This window comes from Ornithodoros turicata, chromosome 1 (assembly GCF_037126465.1).
Source record: "Ornithodoros turicata isolate Travis chromosome 1, ASM3712646v1, whole genome shotgun sequence".
Classification (NCBI taxonomy): domain Eukaryota; kingdom Metazoa; phylum Arthropoda; class Arachnida; order Ixodida; family Argasidae; genus Ornithodoros; species Ornithodoros turicata.
The window spans coordinates 233,842,954-233,861,313 of record NC_088201.1 but is presented as its reverse complement, the minus strand read 5'-3'; the positions used below and the strand labels follow the sequence as shown (position 1 = coordinate 233,861,313).

The following is an 18,360-nucleotide window of genomic DNA, read 5'->3' as shown; positions in this document are numbered from 1 at the left end:
GAGTTACGCCCGCCCGTCTCAGCGAACATGGCGGCAGAGGCAGACGACGTTTTTGACGAGGACATGATTGTAGAAGTTGCGGCACTTGCGCTGCTTGACGCATTTGACGAAGGGGAAGATGATGATGATGAAGGAAGAAAAAGGCATGCATCCAACGAAACAACAGTCGTGCTGAAGCCACCGAAATATGCTCGGAATCCGAAAGTTAAAAGACGCGGAATTTCACTTGACGTCGTGTGACGTCATAACCCTCTGCTACTCACCTGCTGAGCTGGGTCAGTGAGTGTACGTACCCAGAGTAACCCTCGAGCGACGAGAGTTGAATTTTCGCCGCTAGGTTATGACGTCACTTCCGTCACCCTCTCTTTTTCGCCCAGTAAGGGTTACCCCCCGAGTTACCCGGGTAGAATAAAAAACGCACCCATAGAAAAACCGACCGTGTTGGTATAAAAGCACCACGCAGGGGATAAAGAATAGCACGCAGGGCAATTGCTGAGTCTCGACTGTAAGATTTATTAATGACATGAAAGCTGAAACACAAACTGTAATAAAATAATGTGAACAGTTGTCGAAGAATTCCCTGTACTGAAGGTACTGTGCTGGACAGAAGTTTACGGAACAGGCTCTAGCGCATTCCTTCGTCAGAATGAAACGCTAGCAGCGAATGGTACCCTACGGCGAGTTACAAATATGTGACTAAGTAACCCAGTCACCTGTTTGTAAGTCCGTACGATACCATTGGCTGCTAGCGTGCCACATGGAGGAAGAAATGCGCAGAGACTGGGAGGTACCCGGGTTCGAATCCCGGTGCCGGCTGTGCTGTCTGGGGTTTTTCCTGGGTTTTCCTCAGACGCTTTCAGACATATGTCGGCACAGTTCCCCTAGAAGTCGGCCAAGGACGCACATTTCCCCAGGGCGTCAGTCGTGACGTTGCCCACTTACGGGAGGCCGACAACGGCAAGCCCTATCATCATCACCACCGCCAAATGCGCCGAAGCATGTTCCGTAGGCTTTTGTCCAGCACAGTACCTTCTCTACATCTAGCGATCTGCGGTACGGGGTGCTAGATGCAGAGTACCTTCAGTTGGCGTACAGTGAATAGTCGTATTTATATGTTGGGTTTTTCTATAACATGCAACTGTTTACGGCGCTTTTATCTTTTGTTGATTGATGCTTCGTGCCGTTAATAAATATTCCATAAGTCAGTCAGCAGTTGGCCTGTGATGTGTTCTGCCTGTCTTCGTCTCTCCTTGCCACTGACTTCGTGGGTGATTTCGCAACATCTTGAATAAATGTCAAGATCTGAAAAGGGTTATCTTGCATGGCGTCATGCGAAGGCGTAATAGTCGGAACACGTCATTTAGGTCACGTGAACAAACCCCCCAGGTGGGCGAAATTAATCAGCAGACTGACGACCGTGGCGTCCTTCATGATCAATCATCACAGTTGTCTCGCGACGTAGAGCCACGAACTATTAAAATCAGAAGACGATCTATCCAGGACTAACTTCCACTGGAACCAAAAAAAAAAAGCGTGATACGCCGCCGTCCCTTCGACATTCGAGGAGCGCTTTTCCAAAACGGATTGTACAACAATTGGCAGAACAATGCTGTATTTGCACTGATTGCAAATGACTGACTCCAAAAATTAAAATTTGCACATGCACTGCTCCTATTTTTATTACACGCACATTGCACGAAAATTATTCTGCATCAATGTCCTGCGCTGGACAGCTCAGCAGAAATGCCCTAAATGATCAATGCGAAATAGTGAAGAATATCATTTTGAGTTCTATATTGAATGCATCTCTCGACTGTCATATTATTACGATACGTTACCGTATCCTGGTTTCCGTCCTCTTGCGCCCACTCTAAGAAAAGGGGACGGCTCGTTCCCCCTCCCTTGAGTCCCCCTCGAAACGTCTCTGTAAGACAAAAAATTCTGAAGCAGGCAGCTGGTAAGAGTTGTATCGAAAAATGTTGTAACCCCACGCCATAACGTGGAAGGAGAACGGACAGAGCTGAGAAAGAAGAGGACGACAGCAAACTGAACACGCCCCATCTGACACGCCTTGTCTGACACCCTATATTTCCAGTTTTCGCAAAAACACGGCCGGTGATATAATGCAGTCAAACGAAACACCCATTAGCCCTGAACCGCCTTGCACGTCAGCTACCCCTGTTTACCCGTCGAGCAACAAGGAAAACTGCAGCCTGTTAGGATGTTTCATAATTAACATTTAGGTCGCGTCGCTATCAGGGACCATCGTAATCCTCGCAAGACCGTGGCTTTCGGACGCGACCTTGTTCGCCCCCTAGCTTCGAGCGCAGTTCAACTCTATCAAAATTGATGGCGCTGGCGAACACTATGACGTCATTTGTTCCCTTCCGATTTCCCTCGGCTGCCAGCCTGCGACGTCACATCACCGGGCCAATAATGCCGGGCGTGCAATCGTCTCTCTGTTTGCTGTTGTACACCCTAGCTGCATGTAAGGGAGAGGAAATAAACGGTCGCCTTCCTAGCGCGCCGTAGAACACGGTTGTCGAGAGCCAATAAAAATGTTCGGATGATTTGACGTCACAACATGATAGATGAGGCTGGGAGAAGCAGGCGCCGCTGCGCATGCTCTTGTTCGAGGTGCACTCCATACTGTTTTGATGTTTAGTGTTCCGCTCCCATATCCGCGTCTTGCTGTTTTCTTTTCGTTCACGCACGATGTTTCTGCACCAAGTGATTAGGCACAGATTACGCCTGTAGACAGATGTATTCAAATAAAGGGACGCCATAAAGGACATCATCCTAGGGAACGCGTCCTGCTTAAACAATGATTCAGATCAGCATCGAAAGAATGGGGCATATCGTTGACGTTGACGATCAGAATAATAGGGCGTACTGTATCAATTATGGATACGTAATTATGTTATAAATTGCCAGGATCAAGTCCAACAAACGATTGGGACTGATGAACAACACAGAACAGAAGACGTGTGTTGGAAAGTAATTAAATACTGAAATATTGACATTGCTGTACTCGTATCGTGATATCGAGGACTGCGACATTTCAATATTTCGAATTCTCACCTTCTGCGGCACCTTGCCGCTTGTATTGTGTTCATTCCTTTGCGTCTTCCGGCCTCAGAGCAGTAACTTTCCTTTACATCCGCCAGATGCCGTTGCGTCGTTTTGCGTCGTGTTGTGATGTGTAGAGAAGGCGACAGAGATAAATGTAAGAAATATATAGCAGAAAAGCAGTAAAATATAAGCAGAGTGGGTGTAGTCCATGTTTTACTAAGGAACGTTCACACTTGGGAAGTAGTCGGTAAGCCCCGTCAGTGTATTGTAGAGCCTGAATGAATAAAGTTGATGTATCTTATGTTAATCATCTCAAAAAAGCGAACCAGTTTGATGGTCGTAATGCAGATTAACAATGGTAGGAAGATACATGTTTTGCAATATAAATAATGAATGTATGCGATGTATAAAGATGTATAAATTGTTATGCGGTGTTTACCCCGAGACTAGATAACAATACACTATATGTGATGCTACGATGGAGTTATAGAGGGCGCCTTTTTCTATACAGATTTTTTCATAACAAAAACTATTAGGGCTATAAACATCTTGTTTTCACTTCTATTGCCGCCTTTCTTAATATCCGCCCATATTCCGCCGCCTCTCTGGGCCGGCGGACGTACTGAGCCATCTGTTGCTCAACCGTCGAATGGCTAATTACGTAAAAATTGTTAATTAAGTTTTTCATTAAAAAAGCTACAAGGTCGTCCCAATGAGAATATCTGGTCCTCTGGTTCACCTGAAATCAAACAGAAATCCGTTCATTAGATCGCTGGCAAAAAATTCGTGAGTGAACACGATTTTTTCCTTATTTTGTTCATTGCGCATTTTCTGAGACGTGTCTTTCATTCACCCGTAATGTGAGAGGGTGAAAGAGCACACTATCCCCTCTAGCGACCTGGAAGAAGGTGAAACGAAAACAGAAAATGCAACCCAAGATAAGGGCAGTTTGGATAGCGTCACCCGATGCTTGCGTTTTAGTTTCGTTTCCGCAAGTTGAGCTCATCTTCCACGCATGGGGCGGAACTGCGCTCTTTCACCCTCTCACAATAGGGGTGAAGGAAAGACGCGTCTCCGAAGATGCGCAATGAGCAAAATAAAGAAAAAAAAATGTGTTATTTTACGATTTTTTCGTGGGCGATCTATCGAACGGACTTTTGTTCTGAAAACGGTAAAGATATCAGGTGACCGAAGGGACCTGAAGTTTTCACGACCCTGTAGCTCTTATAACAAAGAAAAAAAGGTTAATTAACGATTTTTAGGTTAGTATTCATTCAACGGTTGAGCAACAGATGGCCAAGAACGTCCGCCGGCCATAATAGAAGTGAATACAGATATCTATAGCTCTTATAGTTTTTTTTATGAGAAATCTGTATTTAGAAAAAACACCGTGTATATAGAAATCGTTTAACAGACTTCGGAAGTAATTTCCGCATTGGCATAACCGCGCAGAATACCCTAGTGACTTCGCTAAGGCTGTAACCATATTCTATAGCCACGACGGAAGCGGACCCTGTTCTGCTTAATATCGCCACCCTCTCACCTGCTATATATGCATACTTTGATCGTCATCAGCATGAATGGAACATTCTAAAATGTAGATCATCATATGGTGAACAACAGATACAACATGCTGTGCCTACATTGTTAAATAACATTTCCATTAACTTACTAGGAGCCACACAAGGAAATCTGTTAGGGAAATATTTTACAAGTTAAGAAGTGCGTTGATTAAGTGTATCCTTTTGTTTCTGTTTTTCCTTTTTTTTGTAGGGTGCAGCGTCGTAATACCTCAATTTTCTGTAAGAAAAAAAAGAACATGATTAAGAACACGGAGGGACAGGGACAGACACACAGGGGGGAGTTCAGTTGTTTGTCCCTGTCCCTCCGCGCTCTTAATCATGTTCTGTCCCAAGCAACACGCATTACACCTTCTCGCACTCCTTTCGTAAATAAAATAATATGTGATGATGCTCTACGAGAACAGTGACCTCTTCAAGTCACGGTGTGACTTTTTGTCGCTGTCTTCGGTAAATTTTGTGACCAAATAAATAAATAATTATTATTATAACGTGTTCATATAAGTAACGTGCACTTAATAATACTGTTTCAGAGTTCGAGGTGGCCTGCAGAACCTTCGAGTTGTGGATGCTTCCATTATGCCAAGCGTCGTGTCGGGGAATATCATGGCAACGGTGTATGCCATCGCAGCCAAGGCGTCCGACATGATCATCGAAGAGCACAATCTAGGTCAAATAGCACCTTAGCGCGATGTATCCCAACAAGGCAGTCACCTGACACGAAGTTTGAGAGGGCAAAGAAAACCATACAGTAAAAATACAAAATAAAGCATATTGATTACCAGTATCGTTTCACACTGAACCCAAATAATTTACGGTAGCCCTGAAGTCATTTTTAGCACCCTGTCTTTGTTCTATACAAAACGGTAAGCTGTCCAGTAAAAGGAGCGATGATCGCAGAAATTGGGTTAAACGTACGGCACAAATAAGCGACCGTGCGCAACGACGGTGGAGAGAAGTACCTGGCCCTGACGCTAGAGGGTCCAGGGTCGCTGATTGGTTCTGAGTATCGTCCGGAAGACATCTGTTCAGGGGTCTCAAGACGGATTGCCCACATGGAAACGCCCGCCCAGCATCGAAATCCTCTACGGTTACCCTTTCAATTCCTAATTCCCCCTATCCCCCGAGGGAGCCAGGCTTACCGACTTCGAAAGAAGAAAGCCCTCACACGGGAAAAGAAACAGAGGCGCTGACCTTAAAGGGACCATGAAACGATATTTGACAAGCTCACGATCATTTTTAATTACTTCCCCTGTACTAAAGCATTCACTAGCTGTGAAATATTAAGTTGAAAATCGTACAAATATAGAAAATATTCGATATTTACCACAGGCATGAACAGCAGCTGCTACGGCCCGCCTCCGAGGCGAACTGGCCGTGACATCATACACAGAACATGTTGCCGATTCGCGGACGGGCTTTTGTGAGCAAAGTGCGAAATTTTCAAACAAGCTTGTGTACTTCGTCATGAAATATATTTTAATTTGACTTGGAGACAAGATTGTAACTAACCGTTTAGACAGAACCCTACGAGAAATGTAATATAGCCGTTGACTGTCAGCATGGTTACCGGAGCACGTTTTCCCCTTTTAACTTCATCTTCGTCAGAACAAACCTTCGTCGGTGTCATTTTTTGAGCTGCTGCGTACCAAACGATCCATAGACGCTGTGTGCGTCGCATAACCTCTTCCTCCATTGCTGATAATTTGCCTTTCGCCATATTTCAAGTGATTTCGAAGGGAGATATACAACGTCGGTGTTGTCCAAACCGAAACCATGCACCCACGTGGTCCGGCGGGGTGTGTCCTCCTCGTCGTTCACAGTTGGTTGAAAGGATTGGATGGCGATGACGTAAGCCCACTTCGAAGGCATATATCCAGCGGTCACGCCCTGCTATTTTTGTCTGATAACTGCGCCTCCGTTGTACTGAATACGGCCAATAGTCGATGTGTGTACGATAGTGATGGATCATGTGAACGGTTTCCTGCAGAGTACTCAGATTTCTCGAAAATCATTTCATGGTCCCTTTAAAGGGAGACTTCGCAAGAATAAAAAAAAGGGGTGAACATTATGCCAAACACAGATCGCTCCCTTGATACCGAATACAACATTCGCATAAAGATTCGCATTCGTTTCGTGCGATTAATTAATTCGTAAATGATGACAACGCGAAACCGAAACCAACATCCAAAGCGCACAGCGGTTCGCGCCGAGGAAGTTACTGTGACGTCACCCAACATTGTTCGTCTGCTACAAAGGGTACGGTCCACAACTAACCGTCGAGTAGGAGTCGGTCACGTGACAGAGTTGTACCACGTGACCACGGGAGTAAGGTAACCCTCGGGTAGGTTGTGGTACGGGCGCGAGTACGATTCTCAACATGGCGACAGCAGACGGCATTGACATTTGGGCCGCGCCACATAAGAACCCGCTGTCCGCTGCTTCGCTTGAGTGTGACGCTGTTGACTTCGAATTATTGGACATCAGCGTTGGTTCGTAAAGCATTCACGCCACGAATTAGGGGTATTTACCGCACGTTACGAGAAAGGGTAGCGCTGCTCTCGGTGCGCAGCCAGCTCTGAAACGCACAGCAACATCTGAGCAATGTTACGAGATGACAGTTAGACAACGTTGCTGCAAACTTTTGTGCTACCTGGGGCCACTTCGCACTTTCCACGGAGGCGTTCGATATTTCCTACGAACGCCGTCTGACGTACATTCCTCTACACTCCTTTATCAACACGCGAAACAAACCCTGATTCAAGAGGTAGAAACCGTTGTCCAAACACATTGACTACCAGAATGATGTAAGGTAATACGTCCTTTCCCCACCAAGTCAATTGGTAAGACTTGAGTCACTAAATAAGCTTACTCAAGTGGCTCCTGGTAAGCCGTATGCAAGACAGAGGAAGCAGCACGCGCGAGCAAGATACATTGATCTGGAGAACAACGTTTACCTGATTACTTGATTAGATTAGCTCGACTTATCACCCCGCGAAGCCGCTGTCCCCTCGTCCTATCGTGCGCCTGTTCAATCATAAACCAAGTGTGTATTGCCCAAGCAGCACAATGTACTGAAAAACAAAACAAAATAAAACACTGTCAAGGAGCCCGCGAAGAGCAAATCACACACGTAACATGAAAAACGGTTAGGAGCAACTAATATTTATTCGAACAAGAACTTTCGTGCAAGAACCTGAAGAAGTGCAACCTGAAGAAGTGCAGTCTCTTGCACGAAAGTTCTTGTTCGAATAAATATTAGTTGCTCCTAACCGTTTTTCATGTTACGTACTGAAAAACAAGTGCAATAGGGGTTGACGGGTAGATGGAAGGCCTTGAACAGACTCCTGACATTAAAGAACATCGATGAGACACATACCGTCCACCCCTATTGCACTCGACTTTCAGTACATTGTGCTGCTTGGGTGCTCATGACATCTGCATACGTAACTAGAACTACAGACAGGCAGGTGATTTTATCTAATTTATTTGTTTACTTGTACGAGTGCAAGTTTTGAACCTGAAACCACCGTAGCTTATCGGAGATAACGTAGATGCCCGTGAACAGTACGGTACGGTATTGATTAACGTGGCTCCTTCTATCCTATCGGTTTATTTGACTAAATCGTCGCTTTCCAGATCCGGTGTAGTCCGTAGTCTTGCCGAAACGGTGACGGACACGTTCCGTTCAAATCGTCGAAGTCGATGTCGTACACCAGGACGCATCTTGCTTTCGAAAATTTATGTTTCAGGGACGCCAGGGACTCAACGAAGAAGACCCTGCTCTGTGGTCCTCCCAGATGCCAGTACGCCTCGCAGTCAGTGAAGGCCGTGTATCTAGACAAAACGAGTGTACAAAACTCAAACAGCGCAGCCTTGCCTCTTTGATTGGATATTTCGTCCGGTACACCCGGTACGTTTCCCGTGTAAGCGGCTTCAAAGAGCAGGCTGACGCTGAAGCAAGCATTCCCCGGTGCCAGAGCGCTGATTGCCTTCCAGACTGCATCGAAACTCTTCCTGGCCTGCAAACACCGCTGAGCGAAATATTTACCGGGGGGAAACGTCGAAATCTTCGTGTCGAAGAACAGGGTATCAACCTTACCACGAAGGAGAGATATATTGAAATGTTGTCGAGCTTCACTTGCGGTTCCTGGTAGCATCACTGTAATATTGAAATGACGTCCCACTTGGGCATTGAGGTGAAACAGTTCTTTCAGTCTGTCTAGGAGGTCAGCCAGCGTCTCTCCATCGGATGGTAGTCCGCAATCGTCCTCAGGATACACCCAATGTATGTTGACGCCATCCAGGTGAAAACGAAGGACGGTGTCCAGGATGTCTACGGCGATCCTTGCCATCATTCCCTTGTCCCAACCGAGCCGCGCGAACTGAAAGCTGTCCTCGGGATATCCTCCCACTGAGAGCAGGATCCTGTTCCACTTCCGTCTGAGTGATCCAAGCTGTCGAAGACCGTAATAGTGATCGAAACTGGGAACCCTACTGACCAGCTGACCAGCGTCGATGCCCACTGACCAGTAGATCAAGCAAGAGCAGAGATGGAATGGTACGTGCTTCGGGAGGTAGTCGTATTGTTTCGGTTTTCGGAAACGGCTGTTGTTGTAAACACAGCAAAATACGACGTCCTTACTGGGCTCGCTGACGTTGTCCCTTACGATGTCGTAGTCGGCTACGTCGGCGATATTGTCGGAGATTGCGGCGCTCTTCAAACACGTTGCTGGCAGTCCGTCCCAATGCTCCGGAACCGTGACGTGGTCAAATCTGGACGTCGAAGGATGGTTCGTGGGAGCTTTGGTCAAAGGTGTCACGCTCGCAGTTTCGACGTTGCGGAGGAACTGAAGGAAGATGATTCCGGTGGGTAGAACCATAAGGCTACATATTATGGTGCAAAATACCCACACATATAATAAGTTGTAGTTTTCTCTTTCTGGGTATGGTTCGCTTTCTTCGCGCGTCTCCAAACTCCTCAGCGAGTAGAAGGGAGGACTTCTGACAGGCATTGACCCGAAGTGTGATGCAGGCTCAGAGGATCTTCCGCTGTGCGCAGAAGAAGGGGCAGTGTCCTGGCGGGACTGGGGACTTCCTGAAACTTCACCAGACGTTGTTTCCTTGTTGCTCGACGGGTGAACAGGACTAGGTGACGTGCCTTGAGGATCAGGGCTAATGCATCTTTCGTTCGACTGCATCATGTCAGGGCCGTCTCTGTGCGGACACTGGAAAAAGGTGTGAGACAAAACGCTTCAGATGGAACGTTCGTTGCTGTGTCTTCTTCTTCTTCAACTGTGCACGCTCTTCTTCTACGTGGTAGCGTCGTACGCACAAAGTTTGTTGAAGCTGCTCATACAAGCTGCTTGATTCGGCACTTTTTGTCTTACGGATACGTTTCGAAGGAGGACCGAGGGGGCGACCGCATCGGTCGCATTTATTAGAAGGGGTGCCGAGCGACAGGTAACATGATAACATTGTATAATAAAATGCGAGTTGAGAGGAACATATAGTGTATAATTTAGAATGACATTTTTGTATTGCTTTTGCACTGGTTCACATTTACCGCTTCAAAGGTGATAGTACGCGCATGTCATTGACCATTGGTTCCAATTAACATTGAAAACTGTCCGTACGTGTGATGTCGGTATTAATCTCGCGTCATCAGAATCCTCTCGAATTGACGTCACTACATCCCACGTGTTTGAGACTGTACCTTCCTACGGTATTGCTCCTGTGGCTGACACGAAGGTGTCCTAAACTGAATTTCTACTCTTGAGAAATACAGGGTGTATGCTATAAAAGGTGAGTCACATTTTCGTGCAAAAAGTGATACCTCCTTGATGCTACACCTCTATCACGAAAAGACTTTCTCTGCCTCAAAGTGAATCATTTATGCTAGAGGAACCTACGAAACGATTGTGGTTACCTAGCATTGTGTAATAAAATAAATATGACCATGCAAACTTTCACCTCCATCCATCGGTATTGCGCATAGGAAACACATGAAGACGAAAGTTTCCGTGGCCGTGTTTACTTTATTACGCAGTGAATGGTAACCACAATTTTTTCGTAGGTTTCTCTGGCATAAGTGATTCACTGTATGGCAGCACAAGTCCGTCTCTCAAATAGATACAGTGTCACGCGCGAAAATGTCACTGACCTTTTATAGCATACACCCTGTACAACGTGATAAGGCCCACAATCTGTTTTTCGACTGGCAACATTGTGTCTCAAGGAGCAATTTCTATCTGATCGGCGTAACTGCTAGTAGGCATCCAACGTGAAGAAGAGCGCGAATCGCAGGACGTGCTGTCGCTAGGAAAGTCGTCAGGATGACGGTACCTCACCTTCAAGAGCCCTGTGATGTTTTGCGATTTATTTCGAAAATTCCTGGAAGGCTCTCTGGTGGCTTTTATACCAGGTGTTTATTTTGATACTTTAAAGCATTTCTATAAAAAGAACTATGGCAGCAGCATAGATGTTTTTTTTTTGTATTTGAGTTCTACGACCAGGCCGACAACATCTTGAAGAGAGTACGTAACTACCAGATGACTAATTACCTGAAATTCAAAAATTAACTTTTTAATTTGAGAATTTCGGGCAAAAGAGAGGTAGCAGATTGATTGACTATCTTCGTTGAACGCCATTCCACGTTTAAAAAATCCTGAAACACGCACGCGCGTTAAAATGTCCATCTCCGAATGTGCGATACGCAAATGAGCCGAAACCGAAAAAGCGCGCCTGGGGAGCGGATCACCCTCTCCGACGAAGGCTCATCCGGGTCAGAAAGCGGTTTACGTGGCCAGCTGAGCGGCACCTACTCCAATCATTCTCATCGCTCCAAAGCACGTGACCATCTAACGTGAAATGAGCGCTGTACTCCCCGGGCTCCCGGTCGTCGCGGTTTCGGTTCCGGCTCATTTGCATATAAATATTTGAGGATGGATATTTAAACGCACATGCGTTTTTTCAGCATTTGTTAAACGTGGAAGGGCTTGCAACGAGGATAATCTCTCAATCTGCCATCTCACTTTCGATCGAAATCCCCTAACTAAAAAAGTTAATTAATCAATTTTAGCTCATTAATCACCTCGTAGTTGCACACGTTCCTCGAGAGGGCGTCCGCCTGGCCGTAGAACTCAACTGGACAAACGACGTCTAAGCTGCTCTCGTAGTTTTTTTTTTTTTTTTTTAAATAAATATTATGTAAACGCTAAAAACCCTCTATTTTGCGTACCGATTTTTCGAGTGGCGGTTGATTTTTATTTTAAAAAATAAGACACATGTCGTGTTTATCAAAAATACTCCGAAAGAATAACTCGGAACTGACATAACAGGAAAAACAGACGTTTCGTACCCCATACAGGACACGTCATCAGTGGAAGGCAGAATGAGGAGAACCACAAACCAACATGTCGTGTTTAGAACTCCTCAGTGCCACGCTCAGGAGTGCTTAGGGCCATACGTTCTATGGCAACAACACCAACTCGTGTTTCATGGATTTGGAAGAGTCGTGGAACTTTTCATATCACTTATCATAGGGTGCGTTTTTTTTTTTATTCCACCAGGGTAACCCCCCGGGTTACGCACCACGTGACTCGAGTGAGATGTCACGTGACCTGTGGGTAGGTACCCCAGTTTAGAAATTTTCGCCCATTACGAGTTACGCCCGCCCGTCTCAGCGAACATGGCGGCAGAGGCAGACGACGTTTTCGACGAGGTCATGATTGTAGAAGTTGCGGCACTTGCGCTGCTTGACGCATTTGACGAAGGGGAAGATGATGACGAAGGAAGAAAAAGGCATGCATCCAACGAAACAACAGTCGTGCTAAAGCCACCGCAATATATCATCGGAATCCGAAAGTTAAAAGACGCGGGACTCTCACTTGACGTCGTGTGACGTCATAACCCTCTGCTACCCACCAGCAGAGCTGGGTCAGTGAGAGTAGGTACCCAGAGTAACCCTCGAGCGACGAGAGTTGAATTTTTTCGCCGGTTAGTTATGACGTCACTTCCGTCACCCTCGATTTTTCGCCCAGTAAGGGTTACCCCCGAGTTACCCGGGTAAAATAAAAAACGCACCCATAGAAAAACCGACCGTGTTGGTATAAAAGCACCACGCAGGGGATAAAGAATAGCCCGCAGGGCAATTGCTGAGTCTCGACTGTAAGATTGATTAATGACGTGAAAGCTGAAATACAAACTGTAATAAAATAATGTGAACAGTTCTCGAAAAATTCCCCTGTACTGAAGGTACTGTGTTGGACAGAAGTTTACGGAACAGGCTCTGGCGCATTCTTTCCTCAGAGTGACACGCTAACAGCGATTGGTACCGTACGGAGTTACAAATATGTGAGTAAGGGTGGGTTCACACGAGGGACGCATCCCCGGGATAAGTCCGCGGCGGGCGGTGACGTCACGTGGACGGAGAAGTCCCCGTCCCCGCTGAGCATTCACACGGGACGAGGGATGGGAGCGGATAAATCCGTCTCCAACAACACTTATCAGGCTGCGTGAACCAGTTTTCTCACTTTTCTGCACTGTGGTTGAACAGAAAAAATGACATTTTATACGTTGCGGTACATTATTGCACCTCTAGCATCCCACAATGGAGGGAACCACTGCACTAGCGAAATAAAAAAGAAACTGCTACGTCGATGACAACACACATTTCGCGGTCGCCGCCTTTGCGTACGAGCAGTGTTGCCGTGCCACGGAATCATAAAATGTCCACTTCGTTGAAAAGGAATAACTCAAACTGCACTGAGTTTTCAGCGAAGGAAACAGACAACTGTGAGTTCTCGAGTCTGGACACGTAGTAAAAGCTATTTACAGTACAAAGCGACAAATGCATATGTAAAACCTATCATAATCATAACTTATCTGTCACTGTTCTATCGTGCAGTAAGGTCACATTTCCACGCCGTGCTATAGTGGGTATCGTATTTGGCGATCCGCTTGCTCGTAGCAAAACCCTCGTTTTCCCCATTTTTTCTTGCTTCGTGAAGACCCGTACACGATTCCTCTCTTTTATTACGCTGTTCCTCGAATACCCTCTGCTTCAGCGGTCAGAGCTGTAAAACAGCCAGTCGAAAAAAGAAAAAAAAGTCAAAAGACGCTGCTCCATCCTCAAGTCCCCCGCCAACACGGGGACCGTTTGTGGGTCGGAGACGAATGGTCCGCGGTGGGATTCCGGTCCTCCGCGGACCGGAGAGGACGCACATTTTGATGACGTAGGCTGTGACGTTTACACCATCCGCGGACTTATCCTGGGGATGCGTCCCTCGTGTGAACCCACCCTAAGTAACCCAGTCACCTGTTTGTAAGTCCGTACGATACCACTGGCTGCTAGCGCGTGTCCCTCTAAGGAAGAAATGCGCCGGAGCATGTTCCGTAGGCTTTTGTCCAGCACAGTACCTTCTCTACATCTAGCGATCTGCGGTACGGGGTGCTAGATGCAGAGTACCTTCAGTTGGCGTACAGTGAATAGTCGTATTTATATGTTGTGTTTTTCTATAACATGCAACTGTTTACGGCGGTTTTATCTTTTGTTGATTTATGCTTCGTGCCGTTAATAAATATTCCATAAGTCAGTCAGCAGTCGGCCTGTGATGTGTTCTTCGTGTCTTTGTCTCTCCTTGCCACTGTCTTCGTGGGTGATTTCGCAACTTCTTGAATAAATGTCAAAATCTGAAAAGGCTTCTCTTGCATGGCGTCATACGAAGGCGTAATAGTCGGAACACGTCATTTAGGTCACGTGAACAAACCCCCCAGGTGGGCGAAATTAATCAGCAGACTGACGACCGTGGCGTTCTTCATGATCGATCATCACTGTTGTCTCGCGACGCAGACCCACGAACTATTACAATCAGAAGACGATCTGTCCAGGACTAACTTCCACTGGAGCCTAAAAAAAAAGCGTGATACGCCGACGTCCCTTCGACATTCGGGGAGCGCTTTTCCAAAACGGATTGTACAACAATTGGCAGAACAATGTTGTATTTGCACTGATTGCAAATGACTGACTCCAATAATTAAAATCTGCACATGCACTGCTCCTATTTTTATTACACGCACATTGCACGAAAATTATTCTGCATCAATGTCCTGCACTGGACAGCTCAGCAGAAATGCCTTAAATGATCAATGCGAAATAGTGAAGAATATAACGAAAGAATATCATTTTGAGTTCTACATTGAATGTATCTCTCGACTGTCAGATTATTACGATACGTTACCGTATCCTGGTTCCTTTCCTCTTGCGCGCACTCTCAGAAAAGGGGCCGGCACGTTCTCCCCCCCACCCACTTGAGCCCCCCTCGAAACGTCTCTGTAAGACAAAAATTTCTGAAGCAGGCAGCCGGTAAGAGCGGTATCGAAAGATGTTGTAGCCCCACGCCATAACTTGGAAGGAGCAAGTACACAGCTGAGGAAGAAGAGGACGACAGCAAACGGAACACGCCCCATCTGACGCGCCTTGTCTGACACCCTATATTTCCAGTTTTCGCAAAAACACGGCCGGTGATATACAGTGAACCCTCGTTAATATGACCCCCGATAATCTGACATACGCGCTTTACGACCATACTCTTGAGGAACAATCCTGTGAAACCTCTGCAAATCCCCCCCGTTAATGTGACAATTCCTCATTATGACCGAAATTTCTGGGGACGACCATGGTCATAATAACGAGGGTTCACTGTAATGCAGTCGAACGAAACACCCATTAGCCCCGAACCGCCTTGCACGCCAGCTACCCCTGTTTACCCGTCGAGCAACAAGGAAAACTGCAGCCTGTTAGGAAGTTTCATAATTAACATTTACAGATGCGCTCTTCATGTTCCTACTACGCCCTCACAACACGAAAATTCTTTCGAAATATCCTCCTTCGAAACGGTTCCGCAAAACAAAAACTGCCGAATCGAGCAGCTTGTATATGAGCAGTTTCGACAAACTTTGTGCCTTCGACGCTACGCCGTAGAAGAAGAGAGTGCACACTCAAGAAGAAGAAGACGACAACAGCAACGAGCGTTCCATCCGAAGCGTCTCGTATGAACCCATTTTCCAGTCTTCGCACAAAGACGGCCTTAACATGATGCAGTCAAACGAAACATGCAATAGCCCTGATCCTCCTTGCACGTCACCTAGCCCAGTTTACCCGTCGAGTAACAAGGAAACAGCCTCTGGTAATGTATCAGGAAGCCCTCAGTCCCGCCAGCACACTTCTGGTTCTTCGGCACCCAGTGGGAGCTCATCTGAGCCTGCAGCACACCTGGGGTCAACGCCTGTCAGAAGTCCTCCGTTCTATTCGCTGAGGAGCTTAGAGACACCCGAAGAAAGCCAACCATATCCAGAAGAAGACCACGACAACACCTTCTACGTCTGGACCTTCTGCACTATCGTATGTAGCGTTATGATTTTACCCTCTGGAATCCTCTTCCTTAACTTCCTTCGAAGTGGTTCCAGCGACGTCGAAACTGTTAGCGTAACATCGTTGACCGGAGATTCTGCGAGCCATTCTTCGACGTCGAGTTTTGACCACGTCACGGTCCCGGAGCACTGGGAGGGACTCCCACCTACATGTCTGAAGAGCGCAGCTATCTCCGACAACATCACTGACGTAGCCGACTCTGACATCGTACGGAACAACATCAGTGAGCCCAGTAAGGACGTCGTATTCTGCTGTATTTACAACAACAGCCGTTTCCGAAAACCGAAACAATACGACTACCTACCGAAACACGTACCATTGCATCTCTGCTCTTGCGTGATCTACTGGTCAGTGGACATCGACGCTGGTCAGCTGGTCAGTAGGGCTCCCAGTTTCGATCACTACTATGGTCTTCGACAGCTTGGATCACTAAGACGGAAGTGGAACACGATTTTGCTCTCAGTGGGAGGATATCCTGAGGACAGCTTTCAATTCGCTCGGCTCGGTTGGGACAAGCGAATGATGGCAAGGATCGCCGTAGACATCCTGGACACCGTGCTTCGTTTCCACCTGGATGGCGTCAACATACATTGGGTGTATCCTGAGGACACCTGCGGACTTCCATACGACGGAGAGACGCTGGCAGACCTTCTGGACAGACTGAAAGAACTGTTTCATCTCAATGCCCAAGTTGGACGCCATTTCAATATTACGCTGATGCTACCCGGCACCGCAAGCATAGCTCACCAGCATTTCAATATTTCCCTCCTTGCCGATAAGGTTGATACCTTGTTTTTCGACACGAAGGTTTCCACATTTTCGACTAATCAAGATATCGCCCGGCAGTGTTTGCTGGCAAAGTATAATTTCGATGCAGCCTCGAAAGCAATCAGCGCTCTGGCCCCAGTGAAGGCTTGCTTCAGCGTCAGCCTGCTCTTTGAAGCAGCAGCGTACCCTGGAGGCAAACCGTGGATGCCACACGAAATATCCAATGAAAGCGGCAAAGCTGCGCTCTTCGAGTTTTGTACACTAGGTGTGTGGGAGTTCACATCCTTTCGTGGCTGCGAGGCATACAGGTATGGGAAAGGAACGCAGGGCGAAATGTTTTTCGTTGAATCTTTGACCTTGCTGAAACGTAAATTTTCAAAAGGAAGATGCGTCCTTGTGTACCACATCGACTTCGACGATTACAATGGAACGTGTCCATCACCTTTCGAGCAGGACTATGGACTAAAAAGGGTACGGAATGCCACAGTGTAGTCGAATAAAATCACAGAATAGAAGGAGCGGTAACGTTGGAGAGAGTTTTTAATACAAATGAATAAATATATCACAATTTTCAAGAAACAACGTGAAATATACAGTTTTATGTGACTATTGCATCTCGGTGGAAACGTCCCGGAGAAGTGCTTGCTCGAACCATGTGGGATGTCCTAATAAACGCTTTTAGTTTATTCGTGACTTCCGCAATTGCCTGGCTCACACCCTGGCTATCACCACCTTGTACCCCGTTAGTTTGATCTACACACCCTATACCAGGTAACGCGTACGTAAGTGTTAAGTATCGCTTGGCCAAGAGGTAAGTCGGCAACATGCTGTAGCACAGCCAGGAAAGACTTCACAGGCATGTACAATTTTTCTTGTCGCGAAAATCAACCTCCGATCGCAAAACAACCGCGAAATGAAAGTCAGGAACTCCAACAGGAGAGACAACGTGCGTCACTTCCGCTGTCTGCCACGGCGGTCTCGGCGCCGCTTGCCAGGCGCTCAGTGTGCTCCGCGGCCTAATTTTATGTCGGGATTGTGGCGGTATTTCAACTAATACCCAAAACGCAATGGATTAACGAGATTCCCACTGTCCCTAAGAACACAGGCAGAGGGCGAATCCACATCCAAAAGAAACAAAAGCCGTTTCAGGAGCCTTGCTGCTCCCGAGTAAGGGAGTTGCCTCAGGACAGAAGCCGCCGATATTTCGAACAGAGACTGTTCTTCTTCTGGGCACCGTCCTCATCATTGGCATGGTATTTAAAGGGTTAGGTGTGACGTGTTTAAAGGTTCATGCGAATTGTGGGTCAACAGCCCGGAGGGAAGAAAGGTCCGTACGGGTTTTTACGGCGGGAGTGAATGGCTGCTTTGTTAGAGTGTGGAGGGGATTATGTGAACGTAGTGATCTAGGCTACAGACCGGTTGCAGAAAAATGGAAGGTTCACGAACACGTGGACGAAACGGGACAACAGGCAAGAATTCGCAAGCATAGCGAAAGATAAGGAGGTT

At 46.8% G+C, this 18,360-nt stretch overlaps 1 protein-coding gene across 1 annotated transcript; it reads left to right on the top strand.

Annotated features, from left to right (window-relative positions):
- Positions 1-16,068: 16,068 nt before the first annotated feature.
- On the top strand, positions 16,069-17,346 carry LOC135396263 (uncharacterized). The gene has a single exon (XM_064627287.1). The coding sequence runs from the start codon at positions 16,069-16,071 to the stop codon at positions 17,344-17,346; it is 1,278 nt and encodes a 425-aa protein (XP_064483357.1).
- The last annotated feature ends 1,014 nt before the right edge of the window (positions 17,347-18,360 follow it).

Coding starts and splice junctions, on each gene's coding strand:
- LOC135396263 (XM_064627287.1), top strand. CDS start 16,069: ATGATTTTACCCTCTGGAATCCTCTTCCTTAACTTCCTTCGAAGTGGT.